The sequence below is a fragment of the Trachymyrmex septentrionalis genome, unplaced genomic scaffold (genome assembly GCF_001594115.1).
Source record: "Trachymyrmex septentrionalis isolate Tsep2-gDNA-1 unplaced genomic scaffold, Tsep1.0 scaffold87, whole genome shotgun sequence".
NCBI classification, from domain to species: domain Eukaryota; kingdom Metazoa; phylum Arthropoda; class Insecta; order Hymenoptera; family Formicidae; genus Trachymyrmex; species Trachymyrmex septentrionalis.
Window position 1 is genome coordinate 3,206,660 of NW_017306059.1, and position 13,512 is coordinate 3,220,171.

Consider the following 13,512-nt stretch of genomic DNA (forward strand, 5'->3'; position numbering starts at 1 on the left):
GCTATGTGAGAGGTAAGTGGCCGTAGAGACGACAAGCTCGATTTCGTAAAGAAATAAAAAAATAAAGAAAAAAAGATGGAAGAGGATGTAATAAAGATGCGATATCGGTAATAGCAACAACAATATTGCAGGAAAATTTTTCTTTGTATTTTGTTACTAATCGAGGACGAGGATTGCGTCTCGCGGCTGGTCATTTATCGATTTTACGATATGTGTAAGGCTCGTTGTATGCGACGATTTTATAAAGACGGAATGCGGGGAAGAAAGCGGAAGGTAATCGCGCGCAATGAGGGACGCAAATAGATCGCATGCATCCTACGGCGCGGCGAACGACGAAACGCAAGGAGCACGTGCGTTGCATATGTAGTGCGCGTCGAAGATCGCGACACACTCATGCATCGCACGTGCTTGCCTCGCTCTCGATCTCGGTAGCGGTATTCCGTATTGCGAATCTGTTCATATCTTAGTTGTACATACCTTCTTACTTGCTGTATCGAAAAAAAAGGAGGCATTATACATGTGTGTATTCGAAGGCGGTAGCAAGGTGCTGCAACTAAAATAATAAACAGAATCAACGATACCTGTTTTATTATTCAAGAAACACGAAATATAATGATAGATTTTTTTATGTACGTTCTTATGTCTATGCCTTTTATTTTCTACGAAATGCTGAACCAACGTATCCAACTTTTAATATTAATTGGCGAGTTTTAAATTACAATTCTGCTAAAGCTTTATTCATATTTTTATTCATTTTAAAACTTCATATTTTTTCTGTTTGAAACTTTGCCAGATATCCCTAATTTTTAGTCATTCGACAACTGTATTATACTTTTAGATAAAAATAAACTCGAGATCGTTTAAAGAATTTGTCGAAAAAGACCCTTAGTTCTTGGGACAAGAACTTTTATTGAACCGTGTCGTCTCACAATAATTACATTGTAATACTTTTTGTTGATTTAAGATGTACGGTACGGAATTCCTCTACTTGAGGGATTATAACAATAACGATTGTCGTCAAACAAAACATGAGAGCGCGAAAGAATGCGTCTAATCTAGCTCCGTAGAATAAAGAGAATGAAATGCGGTGGACGGCGGTGGAAGCCTAAACTTGCAGGATTGTAACTGTGGACACACACAGGTTGTAATGAACCATTTGTATGTACGACACTATTGACTTAAATATATAGTTTATAAGCTATGTTCGATTTATGAGACGTTTAATTTTAGAAGCTGATTTTATTTTATGTGCGAGCAGAAACACGAATCGTGCGATCATGGTAATTATGGTAGATATTGTGAATGATTATTACACGAAGACTTGATAATTTTTATTCTTCGACCATATAGCCTAATTTTGCTTTATTAAAAGTTAAGTTGAACAATATTTTTTTAAATGTTAGATCGAAATAAAATAATGTTTTGTTTTAGCATTAGATTAGATGAAATGAAGCTTTGTTTAAACAAAATTCATGTATGATTTATAAAAGATTAAGATTTGATCGTTTAAACATTTATTCATGAATATATTATATAACTTGAAGATAAATTCGTAAACATTCTTTTCAGATGATTACTACAAGTACCAACTCCGTTGTTTTTGCCTATTGTAAATTTCTTTCAATTTCTTTCAAAACTAAAAATGGATACATTATTCATTACATAAATATGTAAACATTATATATCATATATATTTGATGAATCATCATAGAGATATTTTACTTTCTTTATTTGCTGTGTCAGGAAATTCTATCCTATTATATTATTTTTTGTTCTTAAGTAAGTATTTCATCAGAAAGATTTCGAAACATCTATATGAAGCATCGTAAGACTGTTTTAAACAAAAAGTCGTGTTATAATGAATCTTGTAGGGATATTTTGTGTAGGATCTGGCTTTTTCTTACCTCTACTGCTCTTAGGAAATTCCATTCGATTCCATTTATAATTCAGAGACAAAGACATCTTCTACAAACTTACTTAAAACAACATAAGATGTATAATTTCAGTTTGATATAGATTTTTATTTTTTCTTCAAATTATCATACACATCTGTGATATCAGAGTAGAATTTTGACCATTTATCATGATTACTGATATCGAGTCGATATTAATAATTAATCCATCAATATTCTTGAAATTCGAAAATAATTTACAAAATTATCTAGCACTGAAATATAATAATTGAATTAAAAAATTCAAATTAATCATTAAATTTTAATTAAAACTTAGTAGAGAAACGTGGTCGTTGATGCAGCATATATGATAATTCATATTACGCTAATAATTAAGCATGGAACGTTCAATGTAAATATAAATTAGAAATAGCATTTAATAAGTTACATAGAGCAATTAAAAATTCGCGATTTTTATTATTTTGAATGACTGATGTATCTAAATTTTTTCAACCTAAAGCCTTTTTAATTGCATCTCTACATTCCCAGAATTGCTAAAATGTTTTGTACTACCTGAAGTCAAATTACTTTTTTTTCTTTGTAAAGGTCTTTTATATGGATTTCCACATACCTAGAATGGGTCAACTGTTTCTTTAGAAAAAAAGTGAAAAGTGAAAATGTGTATGTATGTATATGTATATGTACTTTTATCTAAAACATACAAAAAACTTTTTACGTTTCCGCTCTAAGAAAAGTTTTATGATCGACTCTCAGGTAGCAATTCTAGCCAATTCTAACAATATTGCAGCAGCGTTGGAATGTTCTATACTATCTGGATTTCTATTATGATTGTTTAAATTCGTCAAAAGTAAACATATTTTTTTATTAATTAAAAATTTAATTATCGCATTTAATATGACAACAATAAATACATCCAATAGAAGCACGTATTTTCCAAAAATTCCAGCAAAACGACGAGTTCACAAGAAATGATTCATAATCTGTTTCACATGAAAAACCATGGTGGAAAATAATAGAAAAATCTATATATTATAGACTTTTATATATTTTCATATGCGATATTTTTTCGCCCAAACCTAGTAAATGAGAATGGATTGAAATATAGATTGAAATGTATTCAGAAATAAGCATTCCCAAAGCATTAAAATAAATCCTTTTCTTCAATTCAAATGTAATTTTTATTTATTTATAGAAATTGTATGAATCATATTTCTATACTCTTCAATCTAAAAATAATATTAGCTTTTTCTGTGAATGGTAAATATTGCTCAATTTAAAATTCTGAGTAGAAAATGCTTGAGAAAGTTTCCCAATCCAGTTGAATCCAATAGAATCTAATTAAATAAAAAGAAATTTCTTTATTCAATTAGATTCATAATGGAAAAATACGCATTAAAATTTTAATCTATCTTAATATCTATTTTTTATTACTAGAAAGTTCGAATTACGAACCATTACCTGTAGATTCAACGTTCGATTGAAAGTTTTGGAAAACACGTGCTTCTATTAAATGCATTTATCCCTTTCATTAAAATGCTATAATTAAATCCTTAAACAATAAAAAATTATGTTCATTTTTTGTTGAATCTAAACAATTGTGACATAAAAATCCAGATAGTATGAAACATTTCAGTACTGTAATATTAAATATAGGGTCTTATTTTCGAGAAATATACATTTTTCAAGAATAAGATCCCATATTTAAAAGCGTTTCAAATCTATAATTATGAGTGGTCTTAAAATTTCAGTCAGCCAATAAAATGATCATAAAGCGCCTCTAAATTGTACTTCTATTAAATATCAGTTTTCACTCCTTGTGTGTGTGTGAAGATCCTCCGCCATGCATTCCGTGTGAAAAAATTAGTAGATCTGTTCTTTTTAACTGAACTTCTTGCACCCCATACATCTTTCCTCTTTTTCTCTCTCTATTGAAGAGAAGAGAAGAAAAGACGGTACCTTTATTTTCTCTCTCTTCAATATCCGAATATATATGTATATTTATCTTTATTTTAAGTGCAAACATTTTTGGGGATTACAAATAACAGCGAATAAATCTATGGACAGATTAAAGATATAGAAATCCTGGGGATCGAATAAGATTGATTGGTTATCGTAAGCGCATTGGTGGGGAGAGGGGAAACGTCGTACGACGGATTGTGGTTGGTCGGTGCGGTAGCCTCGGGGTGCTTTGGAGGTTATAGCGAGCGTCCGGCGAGGATCGGGTTTTTGTTCGTGGGTTACCGCGCGGGTGGCTCAGATCGGTGGCGGCAGACGCGTTTCGTCGTTGCGAGCGGAAGGACGTGCATCGGGCTTGATACGGGTGGCAGCGCATCTACCGCAGCTACCGTCTACACGTGAATTCGGGCCGCTTACGCGTTTTACGTACGGTAAAGTGGACTCGATGTCGATAATATGTCGGCTACGAGCAACGTTAGGACGACACGGATGCACAGGATGGCCTGTCGGGCCGTTTGACGATTATTTATGAATTCACGAAAAGATCTGAGGAGAGGGTATTCACGGTACAATTACAACAACAACAACATCAATAACAACAATAACAACATGGTGAAGGAGAAGGCGAATTCGATTCGCATGTATGACTCGGAGGGCTACAGACGTAGGGCCGCCTGTATCTGCGTCAAGAGCGATCTCGAAGACGAGGTAAGCCAGCTGGCAGATGGCAGCCACCTGTATCTTTGCCGGCATGCGATCGTTGCAAGTGCCATGCTTGAACCCGGCTAATTTTACTTTTCTCTCCAAGAATCGATCTTTTATCCGATCGTTGATCAACCTGGACTTGTTTCGTCGAGGTCAATAAATAAGTTGAACTCTCTTCTTCTCGTATGAAGTCTCACATATATTGTAAATTCTTACAGGTATTACTAGTTACATCCAGTCGAAGACCCGACAGTTGGATAGTACCAGGCGGCGGCGTCGAACCCGAGGAGGAACCAGCGGTCACTGCTCTTCGCGAGGTTCGGGAGGAGGCTGGTGTTTTAGGACAGTTAGGCCGTTGTCTTGGCACATTTGAGGTTATAACCCGTGATGTATGCCACACAGATATTATGTTATAATCCTTCATATATTATTATGTTTCTTTTATTTTTATTTTTATTAATGTACTGTGCTCCATACATAACTAAATCATTAGCTGCGTTTAAAAAACAAGAACAACTTTGTAACTGTTGTAAGATTCTTTAATATGATTGGTTTATTTCGATTCAGCAAATAATTAAGCCGAAAAGCCTGTTTTTTTTTAACTGAACTTCTTGCTTTGTTTATCTTTCTCCTTTTCTCTTCACGTTGAAGAAAAAAGGAAAAGTTGTCAACAGTATAAGAAGTTTAGGTAAAAAAGAACAGATGTAATAACAAATTATGTTAAAAAATGATTGTGCTCAGCAAAAAAGAGTTTTCCAATTATTGTAAATTATTTAAAATTCTTTAATGGTTTTACTCTTAGTTCCTTACTGGATTTAAATATATAAACTAATCATATTAGAGAATCTTACAACGGTTGCAAAGTTGCTTTTTTTTTGTTGAACACAGCTGTAGTTTGTTTGCATTGCACTTTTTCTCTCTCTCTTCAACTCGAATATATATTTATTGTATTTTAAGTTAAAAATTTTTGATGATTTAAACCAATGCGAACAGAATCTTCAATCATTCGGTTTGTTGATTTCGAGACCGTTGATCCCAAGCAAGATAGTAATGGTGCTGATAAGACAGATTCTCCCATTTCACATGGCTTTCTTTTTACAGAACACAGAGCACAAACACCGAACGGAAGTATGGGTTATGCGGGTGACCGAGGAGCTGCCGGAGTGGGAAGATTCGCGCGCTATCGGCCGGAAACGAAAATGGTTCACCATACCAGAGGCCCTGCTGCAGCTTGGTCAACACAAGCCCGTCCAGCGCTCTTACCTACACAGCCTCCACAATACCAATCCACGACATAATCCCACCTCTCAGCTGTCCAATCATTCGCACTCCACGATGGCGTCTATCGAACTAATGAATAACTCTAGTAACAATACCCATTTGAGCGAACACAGCTAATATCGTCGTGGATTAAACCCGTTTTTTAATCCAAAATTCGATCGCCATGGATTCTCTCCGAGCAAAAACTCGCTGTTACTTCTCCCTTCTTCCCTTAAGGGAATTCACTATGCAACTCTACTGTTGTGTTTTATATATATAAATTGATATTATCTATGTGCTTATCTTTATCATTATATCCTTAGGTTAATTACTACGATTATTATCACGTTTAGTCTTAGATTGTTGATAAATCGGTTCGTGAAGGAGCATCTTTTCTTTTTTGTAATCATATTTTCATTTCTGATATGACCTTTTTTTATCGAACGCGCGAGAAGAGTGATTAAGTCAATTATTTTATTGTCATTATTATTTAGTGTTTTGTGCCTAATATACGTAGAATGCCATACACGTGATCCTTTTCCATGTATCGCATATCCTGGCTATACTGCTGCGCGAACTTTTTCTACATTTTGTCAAGGCGAAGCGGAAAAGTTGCGTTATACTTGTTAATATACAGACGATAAATTATGTACTTTGTATATTAACTTCTTGAATAAATTTTGTAATGATTTCTGCGAATAAGATGCGCGCAACACAGAGCTGCTGCTCTATACCCTCTGTCTGTAGTAAAAAAAAAACTCAAATTTTTGCAGATATAACATAGCTTTATTAATATTTCATTGTTAACAGCTTAAGTTTCTCGAATAACGTATGACTTTAGATATTTATAATTTTCTGTATTTATTTTTTTGCGATACTTTGTGATGACAAATTTGTATAGCTTAGGTTTTCTAGATTTCTGTGGAAGGAAAGGATCTAAGGAGAAAGTGAATAACTTTTGTAGCAGACTAATATGAGACATTAAATTTTTACAATTTAAATAATTATATATTTTTATTTAATTCTCTTACATACATCCTAGCGCACGATATTAGATTTTATATTTTTTTTTTTTACATTCTTTTAAAATTTAAATATACTTGTCTCATTTTTAACACTTTAGTTTTGTTTTTTAAACAGCATTTTTTTCGATTTTTTTTTAAAGTGACTAAAAATTAAGTACAAACAAATGGAAGTCAGATATACATCGGCTATGCGTTCGGGGAACTATCAGCACTATTTGTATCATACTAGCCTTGTAGCAAATATATAATGAGCATGCGCAGAAATGAAAGATCCCATGTGGCTGTGTAGTCATTTTGTAACGCGGATGAAGTCAATTTATTAAATTTTATATTTAAAAAGAAAAATATTTAAATAAAAAAATAACCGTAACGTTTTTTTGAAGTAAGTATAACTTAATTAGAAATATGTTTAGTTAATATAGTTTTTCGATCGTAATATTTTGATTAACAATCTTTAAGGTTAGGGTGCATGACACAGGCATCAGAATTTCAATAAAAATTTTTCTAAATGTGTTATAATAAATTAAACAATTCATCATTGCAGTTATCACTGCGTTTACATGCCTGTATATTTTGACATATCTGAGAAAATGAAAGAAGAACCAATGGAAGACGTCGGGAACGAAGACAAAAGCAGCGAGAGCAGCGACGAGTCTATGGAAGGCGATAATACAAACGAAAGTCAAACAGAAACCAAATCGCAAGTATATCTTCCAGGACAAGCTCTACAAGAAGGAGAGGAACTTACTGTGGATAAGTCGGCGTATAAATTGTTGCATCACGCACAATCTGGAGCACCATGCCTCAGCTTCGACGTGATACCAGATGATTTGGGTAATTCCAGAGAGAGTTATCCCTTAAACATGTACATAGTCGCTGGGACACAAGCTGCCAGGACGCACGTTAATAATCTCCTTGTCATGAAAATGTCCAATTTACGTGGTAATAAGCATTCTGATGATTCAGAAAGTGAATCAAGCGATTCAGAAGACGAAGATGATGAGAGTAAGCCAGTCATGAGTGTTGCTCCTATCAAACATCAAGGGTGCATTAATAGAGTGAGGTAAATATTCTATAGAAAAGTCACATCACATTGATAATTGAAGACTGTGGAATATATATTTGCATATATTTTTCTTTATAATGTTTACAGATGTACAAAAATTGGTGGAGGAATTCTAGCTGCCAGCTGGAGTGAACTGGGACGTGTAAATATCTGGAATTTACAAGAACAGTTGAATGCAGTTGAAAATCCCAGCTTGCTGACTGCATATCGTAACAAGTGTGATAAAGCAAGTGCAGATATTAAACCATTGTATACATTTAAAGGACATCTATCTGAAGGATTTGGCCTTGATTGGAACCGCTTAGAACCTGGTACTCTAGCATCTGGTGATTGCAAAGGTAACATTCACATATGGCGAATTGATAACAGTGGCGCATCCTGGCACATAGACCAAAGGCCATACAATTCACATGCTCCACACAGCGTGGAAGATTTGCAGTGGTCGCCAAGTGAAAAGAACGTTCTGGCATCGTGTTCCGTAGACAGAAGGTTTGTATTTTCTATAAAATATTTATGTGCTTTCTTATATTATTGACAAGGAGAGGACAGTTAATTCATTACAGATTTTTACTTCTTTTAACATGGTGAATCTATATAAAAAATAAGTTGTCTAAGCGTTTTATTGAATGGACCTTGTTCGTAATATTTGTTTACTATATAAAGAAACCCTATATTATTTAATTATAAAATGGAAAATTCATTAAACAAGTTTTCATATAATATATAGCTTATAATGAACAAAATATAGACTCAAAGCTCAATAAGGATAGTTTTTCAGCTATGGTAACTTAAGTAAAACTTGTGTTTATGCAGAAGCATCTTTGATACACCTCAGCTCAAAAATTATCCATTAGTCTATATGATGTCATAAACACTTATTTTGAAAGAAATTGAAATCCAGACAAGTCGACTGTATCTTTCTTGTGAATAAAATTGAGAATTAAATATTATTGCTTCACAAATTATTATGAAAATTATTTTATTCCAGCATAAAGATTTGGGACATGCGAGTAAGTCCACAGAATGCGTGCATGTTGACAGCATCTGGCACTCACACGGCTGATATCAACGTTATCTCCTGGAATCTAAAGGAAAGTCAGTTTATAGTATCAGGTGGAGACGACGGGATGCTCTGCGTATGGGATTTGCGACAATTTGGACCTAACGGTGCAAGTCCGGTTGCTACTTTTAAGCAGCACACTGCGCCAGTCACTACCGTAGAATGGCATCCTACTGAAACCACAGTGTTTGCTTCCGGCGGAGCTGACGATCAGATCGCTCAATGGGATTTGTCGGTAGAAGCAGATCACACAGAAGAACCTCAAGACAGTGTGTTAGCTAAATTACCGCCACAACTACTGTTCATACATCAGGGTCAGTCAGATATCAAAGAATTGCATTGGCACCCGCAATGTCCAGGAACTATAATATCGACCGCACATTCAGGATTCAATATATTCCGTACAATTAGTATATAATATATCACACTCTCTAGGATAATATATAAAAGAATATATTTTTAAAAGTCTGTGAAAAACAATATATTATGTAAAATATATCTACAAGATCTTTGTTTCTTAAATTAATTTTTATTCCTATTTATGTAATTTTTTAATTTTGATAATCAATATTTTAAAGATGGACTATAATGAATTATTTGCTTGTATTATTCTAAATACAATCCGTAATGTTTTCACGAAATACGTTCGTTAAAACATTACGGATTATTTGTTTATTAGTAATAAGGACAACAGGTGTCTTATAGTAGGCCTCCCATGTGGACAACTCCACGGGTTCTGCATTTGTGCCATTTGCGTTATTAGTCTCTGCATCTCGCTGAAGTTTAACGCTGTACCAATCATGACTGCGCTGCGACACGCTCTGGACGCTAACATTTGCTTGACACGACTCGGACGATATATATGCTTATCCATGTTTTCATTGCCTGCTTCTCTAATGAGGAATACTAATTCCTCAATGTCCTCTTGACCAAACTGCCAATAACCACTAACAGGCATTCCTATTAATTCTATTTTTTTGCTAGGTTCAGCTAAAAGTTGTAAAAAAAAGTTGCATGATGTAAAAAATTGTAAAGCTTAATATTCCATCGCTTTTTTACATTTTGCTAATATTTTTTTAAAAAACGACTTATAAAAAAATCAATAGAACTAATAGTGACAATAAAAATTATGAGAATTGAATACATGCCTTGCTCATTGATATTAAAAGTAAATCCATTATTTTCGAACATTTGCTGATGTTCTATAAGTATCGTTTCATTCAATGCGGAGAAATTTAGTGATTTTGGTACAATAAGCTTCTGGGTTTTCAGCTTCGTTTCATTACTGAGTTTCTCGAATCGAAATTTTTCATCAGTGGCATGTTGGTCGATAATAAATAAATCATCCTCCAAGCGAGCTATTATGAAACCAAGATTAAACTGACCTATTATCTCCATCTATAAAAGATTTCTAAGTTCAAAACATAAATGTATAAAATTTCAATATTAATACTTTACACAATAAATTATATTTAATAATTGTATTTAATAATGAAATATATTACATATCGCGCTCATATTTGCTACAATAACGACACAACTCAAAGAGCAAAGTTTTTTTTAGAAAATAAATTTGAATCATTACAATTTTGTAATATTAATTTTTTGATGTAATAATTGATTGTAGGGGAATAAAAGTATATATACATATATTTTAAAAATATATACTTTCTTTTTTTCATTTTTTTTAAGTACAATTCTAAAATGATAATTTTTGAGTTATATTATTAAAACAAATAAGCGATATATATAATAAAAAATTATCTAATAAAAATTATATAAATTACTAACCTTGCCAAATGAATCTTTTGTCAATTCTTTTTGCAATTCTTTTTCAGCTTCGCCTTGATTAGCTTCCATTTGTACTCTATATTTTATTCTTTTAGATGTACTGGCAGGCATTCTAGCAATATTTACTTTTTCGTTTAATTTTTCTTTTATCGTTATTATACTTATCACCATTTCTGTATCTACAGGCTTTTTCATTGATTTGATATTACTTTGAATATCACTTTCTTTCACAATATGTGATACCGAAGGTGATACTTGTAATCTTTTAGCTGGCGGTTGCGTGTGACTAGACGAGATTGTCCTTTTCAAGCCAAAATTTAACTCTGTTAAAGCCTTAACTGTAAAATTCCCTTGCAGTTTGTCCCATTTTACTGTTAAACTGAATTTCAGTATCGCTAATATAAGGCGTTCTTGCGTAACAAATATTGTCCTCTTATCAGGAGTAACATTAACGTCGGCGCATTGCCGGTCTAATTTTAAATTAAAAAAGACAAACGGATACTGTTTATTGTTATATTTATGATACACACTATTGATCAGTTTACTGACCTTCGCGAGATCACACGGTCGACCGTTCACATAAAAAAATTGTCGATCGGGTGAGGAACGTCCGATTGCGTGGCTGCAAGTGCTCACGTAACACTCCCAATCGAAATCTACTGTAATGTCATTGGGCAAATTGTATTCTTGCAATATTGTTTCATCCGGAGGTTGTAATTCGAGTTTAACGATTCCGTCCAGAGACTTCTTGCCAAACACAGAATTGACATTGCTCAGTACATCGTCGGTGTTCCTAGTGGCCACGATAAGTTTGGGCAATTTGCCTGATATCAAATTGGAACATGTAATCTTAACACTGGTGGATACTAAGCAGTAACTGTACAAGACTTGAATAGCGCGTGCATATTCTTTCTTCAGATTCTTCTGAAATTCCTTCGCTCTCACAGGTAGATTTTTGAATATATTCTTCACGTGTATCGTGGTACCTTTTTCTCTGGCACATGGTTCCTTCTTTGTGAGCACACCGTTCCGGTCGAATTCTAATTTAAAACCATGTTCATTCGATGCATGTCTGGTGACGATGCTCAATTCGGACAAGGCACACAATGAGCTCAATGCTTCGCCACGGAAGCCAAATGTATTTACTTCAATCAAGTCTGTGAATTCTCGAAGCTTTGAGGTGTGATGTTTTAAGCCTGATGAAAGAAAAAAAAAGATTACTGTATTAAAAATTATCTTCAATCTACACACATAAGTTATATATGATTCATAATATTAAAATATTAAGAGGAAAAATAGCAAATATAAATAACATCACTATAATTGAATGTTAATAACACCTTAAATCAAATCACCCCAACTGTAACCTGAGAATAACTTGAAGAAGAATTTAAACATTATTAAATGATTTATATTTTTACTTATAATTAATACTATAATATATTACTACTATAATTCTGTAGAATTTAATTTATGCACCAATTGCAACGCTGTTACTTATATTTATAATTTTTTTTTTTATATCTTTAATTCCTTTAATAGAAGACTAATTTTTAATTAAATTCTAAACTAAACTAATTTCTGTTAAGATGAAGTAAATGTATTATTTCAACTATTGATAATTATAGGTCTACCTAAGCCTTCAAAGTCTTGTTCCAAAACGCCACTGCCATTGTCATTGACACTAATGCAAGTTTTACCATAATCAGTAAGTTTAACATCAATCACTGTAGCACTACTGTCCAAACTGTTTTCCACTAACTCTTTAATTGCAATCGCAAGATCAAGCACCACCTAATAAAATATTTGTATATAGTATATAGTATATAGTATTTCTTTTCTTATAAGAGACATTACTTTACAACAATGCTATCCAAGATTTATTAATGTTCATGACTGCTGCTTTTCTTTTTCTTAATAAAGGTAGATACAAGAAGAAAGATAATAAATATGAATATTAATATACATCAAATTAAACCCTAGAGTTACAAATCTTGGACAGTATTGCTTTACAACTACAATTGAATAATAAATATATAATTAAGGAAATTGCACAATAATAAAAATATAAATAAGTTGTATAAATAATAAATTGTATAATAATAATAAGAAGAAATTGTATCATATTGTATGTTTTTATGCTTACATTTACTTATGTTCCTTTTACATATTAATTTTCTTAACCTTACCTGACCAGAACAGATATGATGGATCGTTTCTCTGTTTATAGCTTCTATCTTCTTCGATTTTTCAGTCGTTGCAACAGGTTCATCCATAGTTTATCTTGTCTGCACATATGTTTAGCGTCATGAATATTAATACCACAAAATTGTGCTAGTAATTATGAACTCGAAATCACTCGAAATATGCGCACCCACCACCACCATGTGTCCAACCTTAGACTTGTTTTTTCTAGCAGAATTTGCACAGGTTCATCTTTTTTCTCTTTTTTTTCCAACATGGAAAGAAAAGGAAGAAAAATGAACCTACGCGTGCAAGAACTTTAAGTAAAAAGACCTACGTCTTCCTTCCTATGTCTATGCGTGTGTTGGCAAATTAATCATGGTATTCATGGTTTGCGCATTTACGCGTTCTATGTAGATGATGAAAAGGAATTTACAATAAAATTTTTTAAATTATACACAAAGTTATGACATATGAATATTAAAAAAAAAATATTCTCAAATAATTTTATAAATATGCTATTATTATATATAATAATTTTAATTACTTAAT

At 32.8% G+C, this 13,512-nt stretch overlaps 3 protein-coding genes across 5 annotated transcripts; 2 read left to right on the forward strand and 1 right to left on the reverse strand.

The window, feature by feature from the left end:
- The first annotated feature begins 3,884 nt into the window (after nucleotides 1-3,884).
- LOC108755302 (diphosphoinositol polyphosphate phosphohydrolase 1) lies at nucleotides 3,885-6,808 on the forward strand. Of its 2 annotated transcripts, none has more exons than XM_018498225.1 (3): nucleotides 3,885-4,577; nucleotides 4,793-4,948; nucleotides 5,676-6,808. In XM_018498225.1, the coding sequence occupies exons 1-3, from the start codon at nucleotides 4,398-4,400 to the stop codon at nucleotides 5,970-5,972; spliced, it is 633 nt and encodes a 210-aa protein (XP_018353727.1). In that variant the 5' UTR covers nucleotides 3,885-4,397; the 3' UTR covers nucleotides 5,973-6,808. The 2 variants fall into 2 exon arrangements, with proteins under 2 accessions (XP_018353727.1, XP_018353725.1); XM_018498223.1 differs by having other exon boundaries at nucleotides 3,887-4,577; nucleotides 4,793-4,963.
- Nucleotides 6,809-7,109: 301 nt separating this feature from the next.
- On the forward strand, nucleotides 7,110-9,412 carry LOC108755314 (glutamate-rich WD repeat-containing protein 1). Its single transcript, XM_018498238.1, has 4 exons — nucleotides 7,110-7,241; nucleotides 7,404-7,922; nucleotides 8,013-8,414; nucleotides 8,914-9,412. Exons 2-4 carry the CDS (start codon nucleotides 7,420-7,422, stop codon nucleotides 9,401-9,403), a joined length of 1,395 nt encoding a protein of 464 aa, XP_018353740.1. The 5' UTR covers nucleotides 7,110-7,241; nucleotides 7,404-7,419; the 3' UTR covers nucleotides 9,404-9,412.
- A 116-nt stretch (nucleotides 9,413-9,528) lies between these two features.
- On the reverse strand, nucleotides 9,529-13,318 carry LOC108755289 (mismatch repair endonuclease PMS2). Of its 2 annotated transcripts, none has more exons than XM_018498210.1 (6): nucleotides 13,155-13,318; nucleotides 12,966-13,064; nucleotides 12,411-12,570; nucleotides 10,777-11,972; nucleotides 10,134-10,383; nucleotides 9,529-9,975 (listed from the first exon to the last, which is right to left on the reverse strand). In XM_018498210.1, the coding sequence occupies exons 2-6, from the start codon at nucleotides 13,050-13,052 to the stop codon at nucleotides 9,650-9,652; spliced, it is 2,019 nt and encodes a 672-aa protein (XP_018353712.1). In that variant the 5' UTR covers nucleotides 13,053-13,064; nucleotides 13,155-13,318; the 3' UTR covers nucleotides 9,529-9,649. The 2 variants fall into 2 exon arrangements, with proteins under 2 accessions (XP_018353712.1, XP_018353711.1); XM_018498209.1 differs by having other exon boundaries at nucleotides 13,151-13,318.
- Nucleotides 13,319-13,512: the final 194 nt, after the last annotated feature.

Excerpts from the sequence above, each read along its gene's own strand:
- LOC108755289 (XM_018498210.1), bottom strand. The coding sequence starts at position 13,052 with ATGGATGAACCTGTTGCAACGACTGAAAAATCGAAGAAGATAGAAGCT. Across the intron at positions 12,571-12,965 it reads ATCATATCTGTTCTGGTCAG|GTGGTGCTTGATCTTGCGAT; the intron begins GTAAGGTTAAGA and ends ATATTTTATTAG. Across the intron at positions 11,973-12,410 it reads ACAAGACTTTGAAGGCTTAG|GCTTAAAACATCACACCTCA; the intron begins GTAGACCTATAA and ends TTCTTTCATCAG.
- LOC108755302 (XM_018498223.1), top strand. The coding sequence starts at position 4,398 with ATGAATTCACGAAAAGATCTGAGGAGAGGGTATTCACGGTACAATTAC. Across the intron at positions 4,578-4,792 it reads AGAGCGATCTCGAAGACGAG|GTATTACTAGTTACATCCAG; the intron begins GTAAGCCAGCTG and ends AAATTCTTACAG. Across the intron at positions 4,964-5,675 it reads TTGAGGTTATAACCCGTGAT|AACACAGAGCACAAACACCG; the intron begins GTATGCCACACA and ends TTCTTTTTACAG.
- LOC108755314 (XM_018498238.1), top strand. The coding sequence starts at position 7,420 with ATGCCTGTATATTTTGACATATCTGAGAAAATGAAAGAAGAACCAATG. Across the intron at positions 7,923-8,012 it reads GGGTGCATTAATAGAGTGAG|ATGTACAAAAATTGGTGGAG; the intron begins GTAAATATTCTA and ends TAATGTTTACAG. Across the intron at positions 8,415-8,913 it reads TCGTGTTCCGTAGACAGAAG|CATAAAGATTTGGGACATGC; the intron begins GTTTGTATTTTC and ends ATTTTATTCCAG.